The 15,731-nt window shown below is 39.4% G+C and overlaps 1 protein-coding gene across 50 annotated transcripts in view; it reads right to left on the reverse strand.

The window, feature by feature from the left end:
- The window catches only part of LOC102400543 (ABI family member 3 binding protein), a 295,359-nt gene that overhangs the window by 193,683 nt on the left and 85,945 nt on the right, over positions 1-15,731 (reverse strand). For all 50 annotated transcript variants that reach the window (XM_044941166.2, XM_044941140.2, XM_044941123.2 and 47 more), the window contains exon 2: positions 14,860-15,039. In XM_044941166.2, coding sequence (XP_044797101.2) covers positions 14,860-15,039 — 180 coding nt within the window. The remainder of the gene's footprint in view (positions 1-14,859; positions 15,040-15,731) is intronic.

Consider the following 15,731-nt stretch of genomic DNA (forward strand, 5'->3'; position numbering starts at 1 on the left):
ACCTCCCCTATCCCCTCTCTCCTGACTGCCTGGGATCTTTTCTAAACACAGGCAGCCTCAGCACCTTATTGCTTCCCCATTCAGCCCCCAGGGCAAGACAGCCAATCTCCCTTTCCTGAAGGGCTGCCATCGGAACCCACAGACCCCAAGGGACTGTGACCTCAGTCCTGGGACAGACCATGTACCTGAATGGGGGTGGGAAAGAAGCTGACGGAAGTGAAAGCACCCGCTGATGCACCGTGGCACTGCCAGCCAGGACTGTTGCCAGCCTGCCCTGCCAGATGTCACCAAGAGAGGGTGTCCACCAGGCCCCACATCCACACCCAAGTGCCCAAAGAAGGCGGAGGCAGCAGTAGTTGCTAAGTGGAGTTGGGAAGAGGCAGGGCTGCAGGGGGACCAGGCAGCTGAGAACCAAATTAGGGGAGGGAGTAGGAGGCAAGAGAAGAGCCCAGGCACCAAGCCCTCAGCACACATTCCATTGTCCCATCCCACCTGACTGACAAAATCAAACAAAAGGTAAACCTACTGAAATTTCCGTGACAGCAAAGCACTAAACTTCAATGCAGGGCTCCTCATAGTCCACTGGTCACATGCCCGGAAAGCCAGGTCTCCCCCTCCCCTCCTCCACCCCCAATTTGCACCACAGCCTGGATGGACCAGGCAGTCCTGCATTTCCTGTCGTCACAGCTTTCAGTCTGGATGTCCCATTCAGCATGTCCCAGGCCAACCCTGCCTCACTTGCAAGCTCTGACAAATTCTCACCCTGACACTGGAAACAAATACTTAGACCATTTCTCGTACTATTTGCCACCACAGCGAGCACGCATCCCAGTTTAGAGACCTGTTAGACATTAACATTGCTGACTTCATCGCCAGTAGTTTTTTCCTTGCCTGTGCTTTATACGTGCACCCCACAGAGAAATTTAGTGTAGGGTGTTGTCTGTGAACACATTTAATGTTTAGCAAGGACTTGCCCTGGATGGACATGCTGCACACACACACTTTCCAGTGAATTCATCACTTTGCTCATATCATCTCGACAGGAAATATGACCGAATAATCGCAACTTTATTTGGATATTGTCCTTTCAAATAACAAAGCTAGGTCACGTTCACTATCAGATGGAAGCCAGGGCCATCGAATCAGCAAGGGGTCTTCTTTCTTTTCAAATGCTCTAGTCAGCATCATCATGTGAGGGTGAGGGGTCAGGAATAATTCCCAGGAGATGAGTTTGTACACAGAGTTCAAAGGTCACAGAATACTTAAGTGCCGTGGGGGAAGGCAGTATGGCATGGTAGTCAAATGCAGGGGCTCTGGAGCCAGCCTGCCACATGTAGCTTTCTTCACTTCTCAGGGATTTACTCTTCAATGGGAAGAAGAGGATGCTAATAGTACCCGCATCAAGGGGCTGCAGTGAGGAGTCAATGACCCTTTCTGTAAAGCCCTTGGCCCAACACATTGTAGCTCCCCAAAGACATTAAAGTATAAGTTCATGGGTTGGTGAGAACTTCCAATCCAGCATTTGGTGAGCAGCTATTGTGCACTCAGCCTGATAAATGAAATGAATGCCAGCCTGGGGAAATATCTTCTTCCTGAGGAGTGTCCCCAGTGATAGAGAAAAGGCAGACCTATTAGCTTGGAATCAGGCAATAGAAGACTGGGGGATGATGCTATGAGTTCAAGGCTTTCACCCACATGTGTACTAAGCTATAACTTTTCAACTAAACTGGGACACTTTTGAAAGAAATGGGAGCACTATTAATAATTAAGCCACAACAGCAGATGTAAGCCATAACCTGGTCTGAGAAATAGGGTAGAGTCAACACTGTAAGCCAGTTGAATAATTTTTTTTCTCCTAGAGATTTCCACCCTAGGCAAAGAGAGTTTACTGTGTTAACTGGGAGACTTGCCCAGCAAACTCCCAGCAGACTCTGGACAGTCAGCTGTTACACCCACGGATCTACTGACCCTGATCGTGGAGTACATGGGGGATGGTGAGAGTCAGCTCTCACCCTGAGCTATTCACTGCTGCTGCTGCTGCTAAGTCGCTTCAGTCGTCTCCGACTCTGTGCGACCCCATAGATGGCAGCCCACCAGGCTCCCCCGTCCCTGGGATTCTCCAGGCAAGAACACTGGACTGGGTTGCCATTTCCTTCTCCAATGCATGAAAGTGAAAAGTGAAAGTCAAGTTGCTCAGTCGTGTCTGACTCTTAGCGACCCCATGGACTGCAGCCTACCAGGCTCCTCTGTCCATGGGATTTTCCAGGCAAGAGTACTGGAGTGGGTTGCCACTGCCTTCTCCTAGTTAGCTGCTAAAATATGACTAGAGCAAACAAAAGCAAAATAATGAAAATGGAACAACCTAGACCTGAATGTGACTAAATGCTGGTATTCACAGCATAGTGCTTCAGACAAGACAGGCACGTGACAGAGAGTGTTGTGTCCTGGGATAGTAAAATTAGGAGTAGTTAGGAAATTAGGATTTGACGGTGGTCTTTGGTTTTGAGATGGAAATTATAATGGAAAATATGGAAATTTAGGAAAAATAAATTATAAAGTCTAAATATTATCTTATATCTGTTCCAGATAACCTGTTAATTTACCCTATTAGCAGCTGTCTTTCTAATTAAATCCACTTCTCATCAACAAGCCTTTTGCAATAAGTCTGGGACAGTGCATACCTTTGACTCATGCCAAAGGGCCATAAGCTATTTTGCAGAACCCTTCTAGATATAATTAAGAATAAACTAAGTAAAAGTTAGATTTTAGTCTCAGTGCATTATGCAATACATTGGGAAAAAATTGTGCTTTATATTGGAATATTGAGTTTCTTTTATTGTATTTCCAAGAAAAGATAAATTTGGAGACAGTTTATCTACTGTTTGGTGAGGCCAGGAAGACCATGGAAACACTGAAACCAATAGAAAAAACAGAACCTTGAAAAGATGTTATCTTTATCAAAACAGGTGAAATGGGCATCTATTCTCAAACAAGGCTTTTCTGGTATGAACTCATGGTGAATTATTTTGGTGGTGCCATAAAATATATTAAGAAATTGGTACCCACTAGGCCAACCTCTTTAAAAAATTCCCCTTTGAAGCTTATTCAAGTTCTGCTAAATTTTGCACCTTGGAGGAAAATCAAGTGATTCTGAGATTCCTATTGTTTTAATGAAAAATCTGGGTTAATCTAGACGATTTAAAGCCAAATACTTCCCAGTGGTAAAAATCATTTCCAGAGAAAGAACCAAATGAGAATTAGATGACATTTTGAAAACAGTTTAAACAAAAGAGAAAAATCCATCTAAATGAGACCCATAGCTATTTCAGATTCCTGGGTCTCTCCCTTTCCTCTCACCCATTCATTCATTGACTGTGCTTCTAAATTATGACAACATTGGATGTGAAAAAGAAATCTGAGGCTTCCAGTGTCCTTACATCTTCATAATTTTCTATTTGGGAAGGGTCTTGGAATAGACAAGACTCCCCAAAATAAAAACAAATAGCAGTTTATTAAGAATAACGGTCAAAGAAAATGCTTAGCCTCTAGGATATTCATGGAGAGAGACAAAAATATTGACTTCCTTGGGCAGATATGGCCTTGTGGAGAGTAGAGGCAGTAGGGCTTCACAGATGGGCAACTCACAATAAAGAAAGATGGTGATGGTGGCAGCGGAATGGGTAGAAAAGAACAAGTTTTGTGGACATAGCAACTACTTCACAGATTTTAACTCATTTAAATCTTAATGAGCCTTAAGGATCTAATGGCTCCTTCCATGATACAAGACATTTCTGCTTACTGTTTACAGTGTTAGCTGCTCAGTTGTGTCTAACTCTTTGTGACACCATGGACTGTAGATTGCCAGGTTCCTCTCCATGTCCATGTAATTCTCCAGACAAGAATACTGGAGTGGGTTGCTATTTCCTTCTACAGGGAATCTTCCTGCCCCAGGAATTGAACCCCATCTCCTGCCTTGCAGGCAGATTCTTTACTGTCTGAGCCACCAGAGAAGCCCTTACTGTTTAAAGAACATTCTAATAAATAAAGATCATTATAGAAGGAACAAATCAGGTTCTTATGTAGACTTTCCTCTGTAGAACAACAGATAAAATTACAGTGCTTCAGAGCTCAGGTTCTCAAACCAGACTTCCTGAGTTCAAACACTGGTGCCATTTACCAGCTTTGATGCATTTGGAAGTTTACTTGAAGCTCTTAGAGGTTCAGTTTCCTTATGTGTAAAAGGACATTAATACCACTACCTATTCCTCCACAACTATCATATCTTTCATCTGCATTTTGGGACTATCTTGTATTCACTGCTGTTGCTATTCCGTGCTCTCTGCTCAACCTTCTTGCTAATTCTCTAAGGATTCCACCAGAGAAGTTAGGAACTGAGCTGGTTCCAATGGCAGACAGTGTATCTTTTCCTCTGGTTAGTTTACCTTGCTCCTTTCCCTAGCTATTTTTCAGCTTAATTAAGTCCTTAAATAATTCCTTCAGTTATTTTCAACCTCCAGGTATTTTTCTTCAGTGAATCCACCATCAACTTTCTGGTGGCACTTTCCACAATAAATATTCACTTCTTTTTTGTCATTAGGTAGTATTTATCCTTCCATTTACCCAGGGATGGGGGAGCCTGATGGGCTGCCGTCTATGGGGTCGCACAGAGTCGGACACGGCTAAAGCGACTTAGCAGCAGCAGCAGTATTTATCCTTCAATATAATGAATAGTAGCAATCTCTATTATTTTGTATTTCATCCCACTTCCATAAAAATGAATAGACCACATGTTAATATTTTTATACAGAGAAGAAAAGACAACTGAAGTTCTAAGGGTTGCAATGATGACAGAGAATTGTGCATTTGCTCTTGCTTTCTATACAAATGTAAAAATTAAGGGTAAAACTTGTAAAGGGTGTTAATATCTACAGGAATATAAATTGCACATATAAACATATAATTGATATTCATTTCTGAACCACTGTAAATAAATTTTATTCAAAAATTTAAACAAAAATTTCCCCAGTGAAATAAAAGCAAGAAAGAAATGTCAAAATAAGGAACTGATGGTTAAACAAGATAAAACTTAGAACTACCATCAGTTAAAGTAAACGAAACAGGGTTAGGCTCTTAATTTGATCTATATTTAGTAAGACGGGTCAAAATTCTTTCTACTTTCCTGCTTAAAATTGCTTTCTTAGAGTAAGACAGATTAGAAAATTGAAATCTTGGAATACCAAACCCTTTCAACTGTATCTTGTGAGGATTTACCTTCTCCTTAAGAGGCCACAGCTGTGAAACTCTTGAGAGTTACCTGAGGACTCAAAGTCACTGAATAGGAACTCCCCCCAGTAATGACTAAAAGATGACCTGACTACGGAAGACAGTCATGTGTGCTCCAAGTGTTCTGTGCCCCAGTCTTAGATTTTGCTGCCTATTGTGTTTCTTAGTCTGTTTGGGGATTTATCCCTTCCAAGGAAACACTTCGTTGCAGTTAAACGGATGAGTATGGTTACTTCTTTTAAGTCACTGACAGTCTGCTAAAGCAATCTACCCCAGAGATCTTACACAAAGCCCAAAAAGGTTAGGTCAATTATCCAAGACCACTCAGTTTGTTGTAACAGCAACCGACAATTGTAAACAATTATAAAACATACCTCCTCTTTATGTTCAGTTCAGTCGCTCAGTCACATCCGACTCTTTGCGACCCCATGAATCGCAGCACGCCAGGCTTCCCTGTCCATCACCAATTCTGAAGTATTCATAACGTATTTTATAGATGAAAAAAATGAACTGACTGAGACAAGTTAAGTGGCTTACCCAGAACTACTCCATAGCAAGTAACTGGGTTGAGTTTGAACCCAGGCCTGTCTCACTGAAAACATACCTATTCTTTCCCCAAATCATGCTGCCTCTTCAGGCAGAGGAGGATCTTTTCTTAAATGCAGATGTTAGCATTTTGGTGCAGGCTCCTTCCAAGGTAGAGCATCTCAGCGCATCCACCCTGGCGCAGGAATCACTCTGAGGGGCTACAGGCAAGACTGCAAGTCTGAGCATAAAAAACTCATTCTCTTTAGGGAAGTTAATGTAAGGGTTAGCAGCTGTGAGAATAGTGGGGGTTAAGAAATTTGTCCTCAAATCCCTTTGGAGTCCTAACACCTAGTTGAAAGAAATCTTTTAATCAGAATTTCTAGTAGTGATAAATATGTGATTTTTTTCCAATTTAAGGTTTTATTTTTTGTAGTAAGGATACTAAAATAACTCCTTAACCTGCTCTACAAGATTGATGGAATATAACTTTTTCCTTGCCAGGTGACACTGATTAACATATTTTCAGAGGTCAAGAGAACATCATAAAGTATGAGTCTATAAAGATTCAATGTCAAAAAATTCTGATTTTTACATTTTTGGACATTTGCAAAATTACCAACAGCTGAACACAAAAGTAACAAAGCAAAAACTGGATATGTAAGCCAGAATGAGAGCATTGATGATGTGGGAAAAAAGGATATGGGAACCTCATATCTATTATATGAGAATCATGTTTTATCACATCATTGCAAGACTCAAAGCCAGTAATAGTTATTAATATTCATCTGGGAAAACACTCCTTTTTCTTCTGCTCCAATTAGTCTACAAAAATCTTAGAAGATCCTACAAAAGTACAAGTTTTACAGAAGTTTCATAAATAGCAAAAGGGAATTTTTTTTATGTTTTTTAGTTTTACATATAAGATCAGAACATTACTTTGAAAATACCTTTGTCAATACTAGATATATATTAAAATGAAAGTATAAATGGTTAAAGATGATTATTTAGTCCTCCTATCATTAAATGTTAACTTCAATATTTCTGAATAATCAACCATTTCTCATTTCAGTGGTGAGATCTTAAACACTTCAAGAAGTGGAACGGGGCAGATAAAATGGCATGTAATATTTGTTTTGAAAACAAAAGTAAGTTACAATGTTTGGGTATAGTTGGTGCAACTGAAGAAATACTACTATTCTCTTACAGAATAAAGTAAGAGGGGATGTAAGTGGTGCTTTTTTTACACAAAGAAATAAAAATTCTTTGCTCATGCAACTTGCACCCAAGGGATTTCAACTCATCTCTTTATGATCATGAATCTATTAACACGCCCACAGCACATCTGTGAAAAATAGACTTCATTACTGTTTTACAGATGAGCAGAATTGAGAAAGATCATACTCTAAACTGGTAACAGAAAGGGAATAGAGACACAAATTTGAAATATACAGTTTGTGCCACGGAGAATAATGGCCCTCCAGGATCGCCCACATCCTCCCCTCCAGAACCTGTGAATATCTTAGGTTACATGATAAAGGAGAATTAGGGTTGCAGGTACAATGAAGAATGTAGATCCATTTAAAATATGGAGAGTAGCCTAGATTATCCAGGTGGGCTCAATATAATCATCAGATCAGATCAGATCAGATCAGTCGCTCAGTCATGTCCGACTCTTTGTGACCCCATGAATTGTAGCACGCCAGGCCTCCCTGTCCATCACCAACTCCCGAAGTTCACTCAGACTCACATCCATCGAGTCAGTGATGCCATCCAGCCATCTCATCCTCTGTCGTCCCCTTCTCCTCCTGCCCACAATCCCTCCCAGCATCCAAGTCTTTTCCAATGAGTCAGCTCTTCGCATGAGGTGGCCAAAATACTGGAGTTTCAGCTTCAGCATCATTCCTTCCAATGAACACCCAGGGCTGATCTCCTTCAGAATGGACTGGTTGGATCTCCGTGCAGTCCAAGGGACTCTCAAGAGTCTTCTCCAACACCACAGTTCAAAAGTATCAATTCTTCGGCGCTCAGCCTTCTTCACAGTCCAACTCTCACATCCATACATGACCACAGGAAAAACCATAGCCTTGACTAGACGAACATTTGCTGGCAAAGTAATGTCTCTGCTTTTGAATATGCTGTCTAGGTTGGTCATAACTTTCTTTCCAAGGAGTAAGCGTCTTTTAATTTCATGGCTGCAGTCATCATCTGCAGTGATTTTGGAGCCCAAAAAAATAAAGTCTGACACTGTTTCCACTGTTTCCCCATCTATTTCCCATGAAGTGATGGGACCAGATGCCATGATCTTCGTTTTCTGAGTGTTGAGCTTTAAGCCAACTTTTCCACTCTCCACTTTCACTTTCATCAAGAGGCTTTTGAGTTCCTCTTCACTTTCTGCCATAAGGGTGGTGTCATCTGCATATCTGAGGTTATTGATATTTCTCCTGGCAATCTTGATTCCAGCTTGTGCTTCTTCCAGCCCAGCGTTTCTCATGATGTACTCTGCATATAAGTTAAATAAGCAGGGTGACAATATACAGCCTTGACATACTCCTTTTCCTATTTGGAACCAGTCTGTTGTCCATGTCCAGTTCTAACTGTTGCTTCACAAACCACTAGTTTGTTCTCTGTATCTGTGAGTCTGTTTCTGTTTTGTTTATATAATCATTTGTATCATATTTTTAGATTTAAAGATAGAAAAGGAAAGTGGGCCCCTCTAGAAACTGCAGAAACAGAAACAGATTTTCCCTTCAGAGCCTCCAGAAGGGAATGAAGCCCTCGCCACAACCTTGACTTTAGCCAAGTGAGACCCACGTTGGGCTTCTCACATATAGAACTGTGCATGTGCTCAGTCATGGCCGACTCTTTGCAACCCCATGGGCTGCAGCCCACTAGGCTCCTCTGTCCATGGGATTCTCCAGGCAATATTACTGGAGTGGGTTGCCATGTCCTCCCCCAGGGGATCTTCCCAACCCAGGGGTCAAACCTGAGTCTCTTACATCTCCTGCTTTGGCAAGTGGGTTCTTTACCACTTGTGCCACTTGGGAAGCCCAGATGTTCCTTAACTATCCACAAAATACATGAATCCACCGCTGACCTGGCAGACGGTGCCAGCAACCTCTTCTGCAAAGGCTTCCCTGGTGGCTCAGATAGTAAAGAATCTGCCTGTAATGCAGGAGACCCAGGTTTGATCCCTGGGTCGAGAAGATCCCCTGGAGAAGGGAATGGTAACCCACTCCAATATTCTTGCCTCGAGAATTTCACGGACAGAAGAGCCTGGCAGGTTACACCCATGGGGTCACAAAGAGCCGGACATGACTAACGCTGCACTGCTACTACTAGGTGGGAAAGAATTCATTTGCCAGCTGTAGAAAGAGACAAAAAAATCTCTAAAGAGTTTCCCAACAGTGCTTCACATCAGAAGTCACTACTCCCAGGTAGATGTACCTTATACAAATGTAAGGTAATTAACTTGTGATGTTTTAAGCCACCCAAGTTTGTGGTAATCTGTTACAGTGGCAGTTGAAAACTAATATGCTGATGCTTAACCATTTATGAGCCATTAATACAACCATAATCATTAAAAAAAAGACTATAATCAATTTAAGCAACCAGATAATAACATTTAATTTGGAAATGCAAATCTGTTTCGAAGTAATAAAAACAGAAGCACACAGATTCCTTGGCATAAAGAAAGATGGAAAAGTAAATATCTCAGAAGAATGTTTTTCATCTTCCACCAGCATACTAGAAGAGAAAGAAAATAAACAAAAAGAACATATCAATCTAAAGGATAAATTAAGAGTTTTAAAAATTCTGCTTAGAAAAGCCTTCCAGGAGAAGTTTGGGGATCACTGTGCTTAAAGATCTATAAGAAACACAGTGATGTTTTATATACCTGGATGGCTTAGTTATATACTAGCCTGATGACAAGAGCCTAGACTAGACCGTCTCTCATAGCCTCCTCCAGCCTAAATATTCTACACAGACTTGACTCTGTTCAGATTTCAGTGCCACAAATATTTATTGCCTGTCTACTCAATGTAGGTCATTCTGGTATGAATAACCAAAGAAAAAGACATAAACTTTAAAAGTTCACAGTTTAATAGTGAACCAAGGTTAAACAATCAACCATATTTAAATGACAGTGAGAATAATTGTAAGGGATGGATAAGTGATATAATGATTAAAAATCATTCAGTTAAGTTCAGTCGCTCAGTCGTGTCTGACTCTTTGTGATCCCATAAACTGTAGCATGCCAGGCCTCCCTGTCCATCACCATCTCCCAGAGTTCACTCAAACTCACGTTCATCGAGTCAGTGATGTCATCCAGCCATCTCATCCTCTGTTGTCCCCTTCTCCTCCTGCCCCCAATCCCTCCCAGCATCAGAGCCTTTTCCAATGAGTCAACTATTCGAATGAGGTAGCCAAAGTACTGGAGTTTCAGCTTCAGTATCATTCCTTCCAAAGAACACACAGGGCTGATCTCCTTCAGAATGGACTGGTTGGATCTCCTTGTAGTCCAAGGGACTCTCAAGTCTTCTCCAACACCACAGTTCAAAAGCATCAATTCTTTGACACTCAGCTTTCTTCACAGTCCAACTCTCGCATCCATACATGACCACTGGAAAAACCATAGCCTTGGCTAGACAGACCTCTGTTGGCAAAGTAATGTCTCTGCTTTTTTAATATGCTATCTAGGTTGGTCATAACTTTCCTTCCAAGGAGTAAGCATCTTTTAATTTCATGGCTGCAGTCACCATCCGCAGTGATTTTGGAGCCCCAAAAATTAAAGTCTGACACTGTTTCCACTGTTTCCCCAGATGCCATGATCTTAGTTTTCTGAATGTTGACCTTTAAGCCAACTTTTTCACTCTCCTCTTTCACTTTCATCAAGAGGCTTTTTAGTTCCTCTTCACTTTCTGCCATAAGGGTGGTGTCATCTGCCTATTTCAGGTTGTTGATATTTCTCCTGGCAATCTTGATTCCGGCTTGTGCTTCTTCCAGTCCAGAGTTTCTCATGATGTACTCTGCATAGAAGTGAAATAAGCAGGGTGACAATATACAGCCTTGACATACTCCTTTTCCTATTTGGAACCAGTCTGTTGTTCCATGTCCAGTTCTAACTGTTGCTTCCTGACCTGCATATAAGTCTCAAGAGGCAGGTCAGGTGGTCTGGTATTCCCATCTCTTTCAGAATTTTCCACAGTTTATTGTGATCCACACAGTCAAAGGCTTTGGCATAGTCAATAAAGCAAAATAGATGTTTTTCTGAAACTCTCTTGCTTTTTCCATGATCCAACAAATGCTGGCAATTTAATCTCTGCTTCCTCTGCCTTTTCTAAATCCAGCCTTGAACATCTGAAAGTTCACAATTCACATACTGTTGAAGCCTGGCTTTGAGAATTTTGAGCATTACTTTGCTAGCGTGTGAGATGAGTGCAACTGTGTGGTAATTTGAGCATTCTTTGTCATTGCCTTTCTTTGGGATTGGAATGAAAACTGACCTTTTCCAGTCCTGTGGCCACTGCTGAGTTTTCCAAATTTGCTGGCATATTGAGTGCAGCACTTTCACAGCATCATCTTCAGGATTTGAAATAGCTCAACTGGAATTCCATCACCATCACTAGCTTTGTTCGTAGTGATGCTTTCTAAGGTCCACTTGACTTTACATTCCAGGATGTCTGGCTCTATGTGAGTGATCACACCATCGTGATTATCTTGGTCATGAAGATCTTTTTTGAATAGTTCTTCTGTGTATTCTTGCCACCTCTTCTTAATATCTTCTGCTTCTGTTAGGTCCATACCATTTCTGTCCTTTATCGAGCCCATCTTTGCATGAAATATTCCCTTGGTATCTCTGATTTTCTTGACGAGGTCTCTAATCTTTCCCATTCTGTTGTTTTCCTCTATTTCTTTGCATTGATCTCTGAGGAAGGCTTACTTATCTCTCCTTGCTATTCTTTGGAAGTCTGCATTCAGATGCTTATATCTTTCCTTTTCTCCTTTGCTTTTCACTTCTCTTCTTTTCACAGCTATTCCTAAGGCCTCCTCAGACCGCCATTTTTCTTTTTTGCATTTCTTTTTCTTGGGATGGTATTGATCCCTGTCTCCTGTACAATGTCATTATCAAATATCTTAAAAATCAATAAAAATAACTAATGCATTCTTACTGATAATAAAATAAACAACAATATCATTGGTCAACACTGCAGATTTCCAAGCATCAATTTATTACAATGAGAATTTATCTTGTATTTCCTAAACACTGTATATGGAAAGTGAAAAAGTAAATAAAAGAAAATTCTTCTTTATTTATTTATTTTTTTAAAGTTATGTTGCATATTTAACCTAATTCAACACATATTTATTTGACCATGAGTATCTGTAAAGCAATGTATTCAATGTTTTTCATATTAAAAGGATTAAACTGCTATAAATCATGCCTTTAAGATTTTTTCCATTGAGATAAAGATGGCACATTTATATTTCTGTGATTTCATATAAAAGTTCAAACAAGTTCTAGAAGTTGATTCATTCTGCCACTTCAGCCTTTTTATAGCTTCCAGTCTTGTATTATAGAGATGAGAAAAACAAACAACATTTCTCAGACTCCGCTTCAGTGACAGTCACAGTACAGAAGATGACTTAGTTTCTACCAATAAGACACACACCGCCATCATTTGGATGCAAACATTACCAAGCTGAAGTAATTAGTATTTGCTGATAGTCATGACTGGAGAAGGAAACGGCAACCCACTTCTTCTTTAATATAGAATTTCAGTTAAAAAATGCATAAAGAATGATAGAATTAGATTCCTTCTAAAACGTAAAAATTGCCATTTTACAACCTCTGTATAAAATAATGGATCTGGGCCGTGACCATCAATAGATGCTAAAACCATTAAGTGAAAATTTGATGATGAATTTTATAACAGCAGGGTCAGGCTGAGGTCACCTAAACATAACAAACAGTATTAACATTACTAAGTATGACACCAGCCATTATATACCTCTTTTGTGAGTTGTTAGGAAATAATACCGCCTAAAAAGTATTCTTTCCTGAAAATGCTTAACCCAAATCTAATACAGCCTCCAAATCAAAATAGCTTTCACAGGAAATACCAGGATAGAGGAACCAGTTCAAAAATACATGGAAGCAGCCAGGTAAATACAGAATGTGGACCAGAATATATAATCAAATTTCTCTAGCAAATCAATGACATTTAAAGAGAGAAGGGAGAGAGGACTGACTTATGATATGGTAACAGTCAACCCTAATATGTAGACCATATAGGATCCTGATTAAAAAAAGAAAGAGCTCAAAGAGGGCATTTTTAAAGATGACCAGAGAAATTTAAATATGGATTAGGCATAAAACAATATAATGGGATTATTGTTACAATATGATAAAAGTAAGACATTACTAAAAATATTTTTATCTGTTAGAGATGCATACTGAAGTGCTTAAAGACTATACAAATATAATATCTAGCTATGGTTTAAAATACCTATATGAGCAAATATGAGGAATACATGGAAAGAGATGATAAGCAAAATAGTGACAATATTCAAGTTGCAACATTATACACAAGAGTCATTATAGGTTTCTTTCTTCTTTTATGTTTGAATTTTTTCATAATAAGAAGTTTTAAGAGTTGAAACAAATAAAAGGGCACCTATTCCATTTGACCATCCCTCATTACTGAATCAATAAAAGCTTGATATATTTGTGCTAGAAATTTTCTTTATAGTTTTCTACATATATTTTTCATTAGCAATCTGACTTCTGTCACGTTAAGATAGGATGCCTTCTGCCTTATAAGGCAAGGATGTTTATTATTAACCAAATTTTCAATCTATATAACCAAGGATAAAAATTATGATAAATAAAATGTTACTTCTAATGCTCAATAAATAAAGGACAGTGTATCTATTTGTATAGGGATATATGTATAGCTCCCAGACATTTTTTATATTAATAGTAAAGAGTGGATATGTTGAAGGAATATTTGCAAATTTTTAAATTCCTTATGGTTTATATGATCAAGATTAATGTTTTTACATTTGTCAAAGTGCCTAATTCTCAAATTTTAGGGGGTAACAAACTGATGTGTTTGCTTTTAATGTGCCCATCTTGTGTAAAATTTAGCATAGGCATTTATAACTAATAATGTTACTCTCTTGCCTAATTTTAAAGTACAAGAGAGACTTATCTATGAGAACCTCTCTGTGAGAAAGAGCTGTAGGGCAAAAGTGATTCATCTTTAACTTTGCTGCATATATGCACAAATATTAGATCTGGTATATAGTAGTTCATGTTATAGGATTAAACTTCAAAGTTTATGGAAAAGCTATTTAGCAATAATTGTAGCAGTAGAGCAAAATACAAACCTAATCTTAGTCTGTTCAGGAAGACTTTGACAGCATTCTAAGCCAAGGATTCCTTTTTTTTTTTTTTTTTTTTAATTATCCTTTAAAATGTTTTATTTGCAAATCTGGAGAAGGCTTGACATGCTCACATCCTCAAATTACATTTAATGTGATTAAAATATTTTTAAAGATTTAAAATTTTATAACACAAATACACGCTTTAACCTTTTGTCTGAAATACTGTAAAGTTTAATGTAATATTAATGCTTTGTCTTTTCTTTTTAAAGGTAGCTTGTCATGCAGAGACACCCATAAAGCTGAAGTTGATATTTTCTACCAGAAGAAAGTAAAGACACAGCAGGAAGGAAAATTAATCCACATAAACAAGCTATGTTACAGAGATTTAAGCCCAGTTATTTTAACTATTTTTTCCCTATCCAAGCTTAGTTATATGGTCAGGAATTGTTGTATAATGGCAATGATTATTTCTGCAGTATTACATACTTTTTGATGTAAAGAATTGTGCTACGGGTTACAAGAATTTTGATGTTTTGTATTTATGTCATTTGGTTCAGCTGAGGATATAGAAAAAAAAAATGATGCTTCAGGATTTATGTATCATGTAACATGCGTTACCTGTTACCTCTTCTTCCTATGCCTGAAATCCAAACATCTTACCGACTATGGCCTCAGTGTATTTCCCTTCGGCAGGAAGAGGGAAGTACTGGTTTGGTGATAAGTTACTGCCATATCCCAGGAGAAAACCTTCCAGTTTTACATTAGGACTTGGACGCAGGAACTTCAAGAAGATGGAGTCACTTGTGGTATTGATGTGGACCTTCAGGTTTGGCCTTTTACCTAGAGATGGGAATGAAAATATCGGTGGCTGTTACTTTACCTCTTTAGCATCCCAAGACAAATTTGGACAAAGGTTAGTGGTGAGAGGCCTTGTTACTGGAAAGCATGATATCTAGCGACTAAGGATAACAGCACACCCACCTAAATAGCTAAAACACAGGTAATTTTGAGACCAAAATAAACAGACAATAACATATAAAGCAGTCTAGAATACAAAGTGGGCTTCCCTGGTGGTTCAGTCGGTAAAGAATCTGTCTGCAATGCTGGAGACCAGGGTTCGATCCCTGGGTTGGGAAGATCCCCTGGAGGAGGAAATGGCAACCCCCTCCAGTATTCTTGCCTGGAGAATCCTATGGACAGAGGAACCTGGCGGGCAACAGTCCATGGGGTCACAATAGTTGTACACGACTGACTAAACCACCACCACCAGAATACCAAGTACTGTCTGGTAAAAAGGATATGAAATTTCTTACTGGTAAATTAAATTACCACACTTTGAAACCCCCAGCCCCTCAGTGCTGGTCTCTAGCCATAACCGCATAGGACTTAGTGATTAATAGAGTTGAAAAGGGAGGGAGGTGCATAAGTTTTGGTTTAGGAGTAACTAGATGGTGGAGTAGATTTTCTAAAAGGAGCAGGATAGAGAGAAAAGATGATTAGTTCTGTTTGGAGATTGCTGGGTCAGTGAGACA

This window comes from Bubalus bubalis, chromosome 1, assembly GCF_019923935.1.
Source record: "Bubalus bubalis isolate 160015118507 breed Murrah chromosome 1, NDDB_SH_1, whole genome shotgun sequence".
NCBI lineage: Eukaryota > Metazoa > Chordata > Mammalia > Artiodactyla > Bovidae > Bubalus > Bubalus bubalis.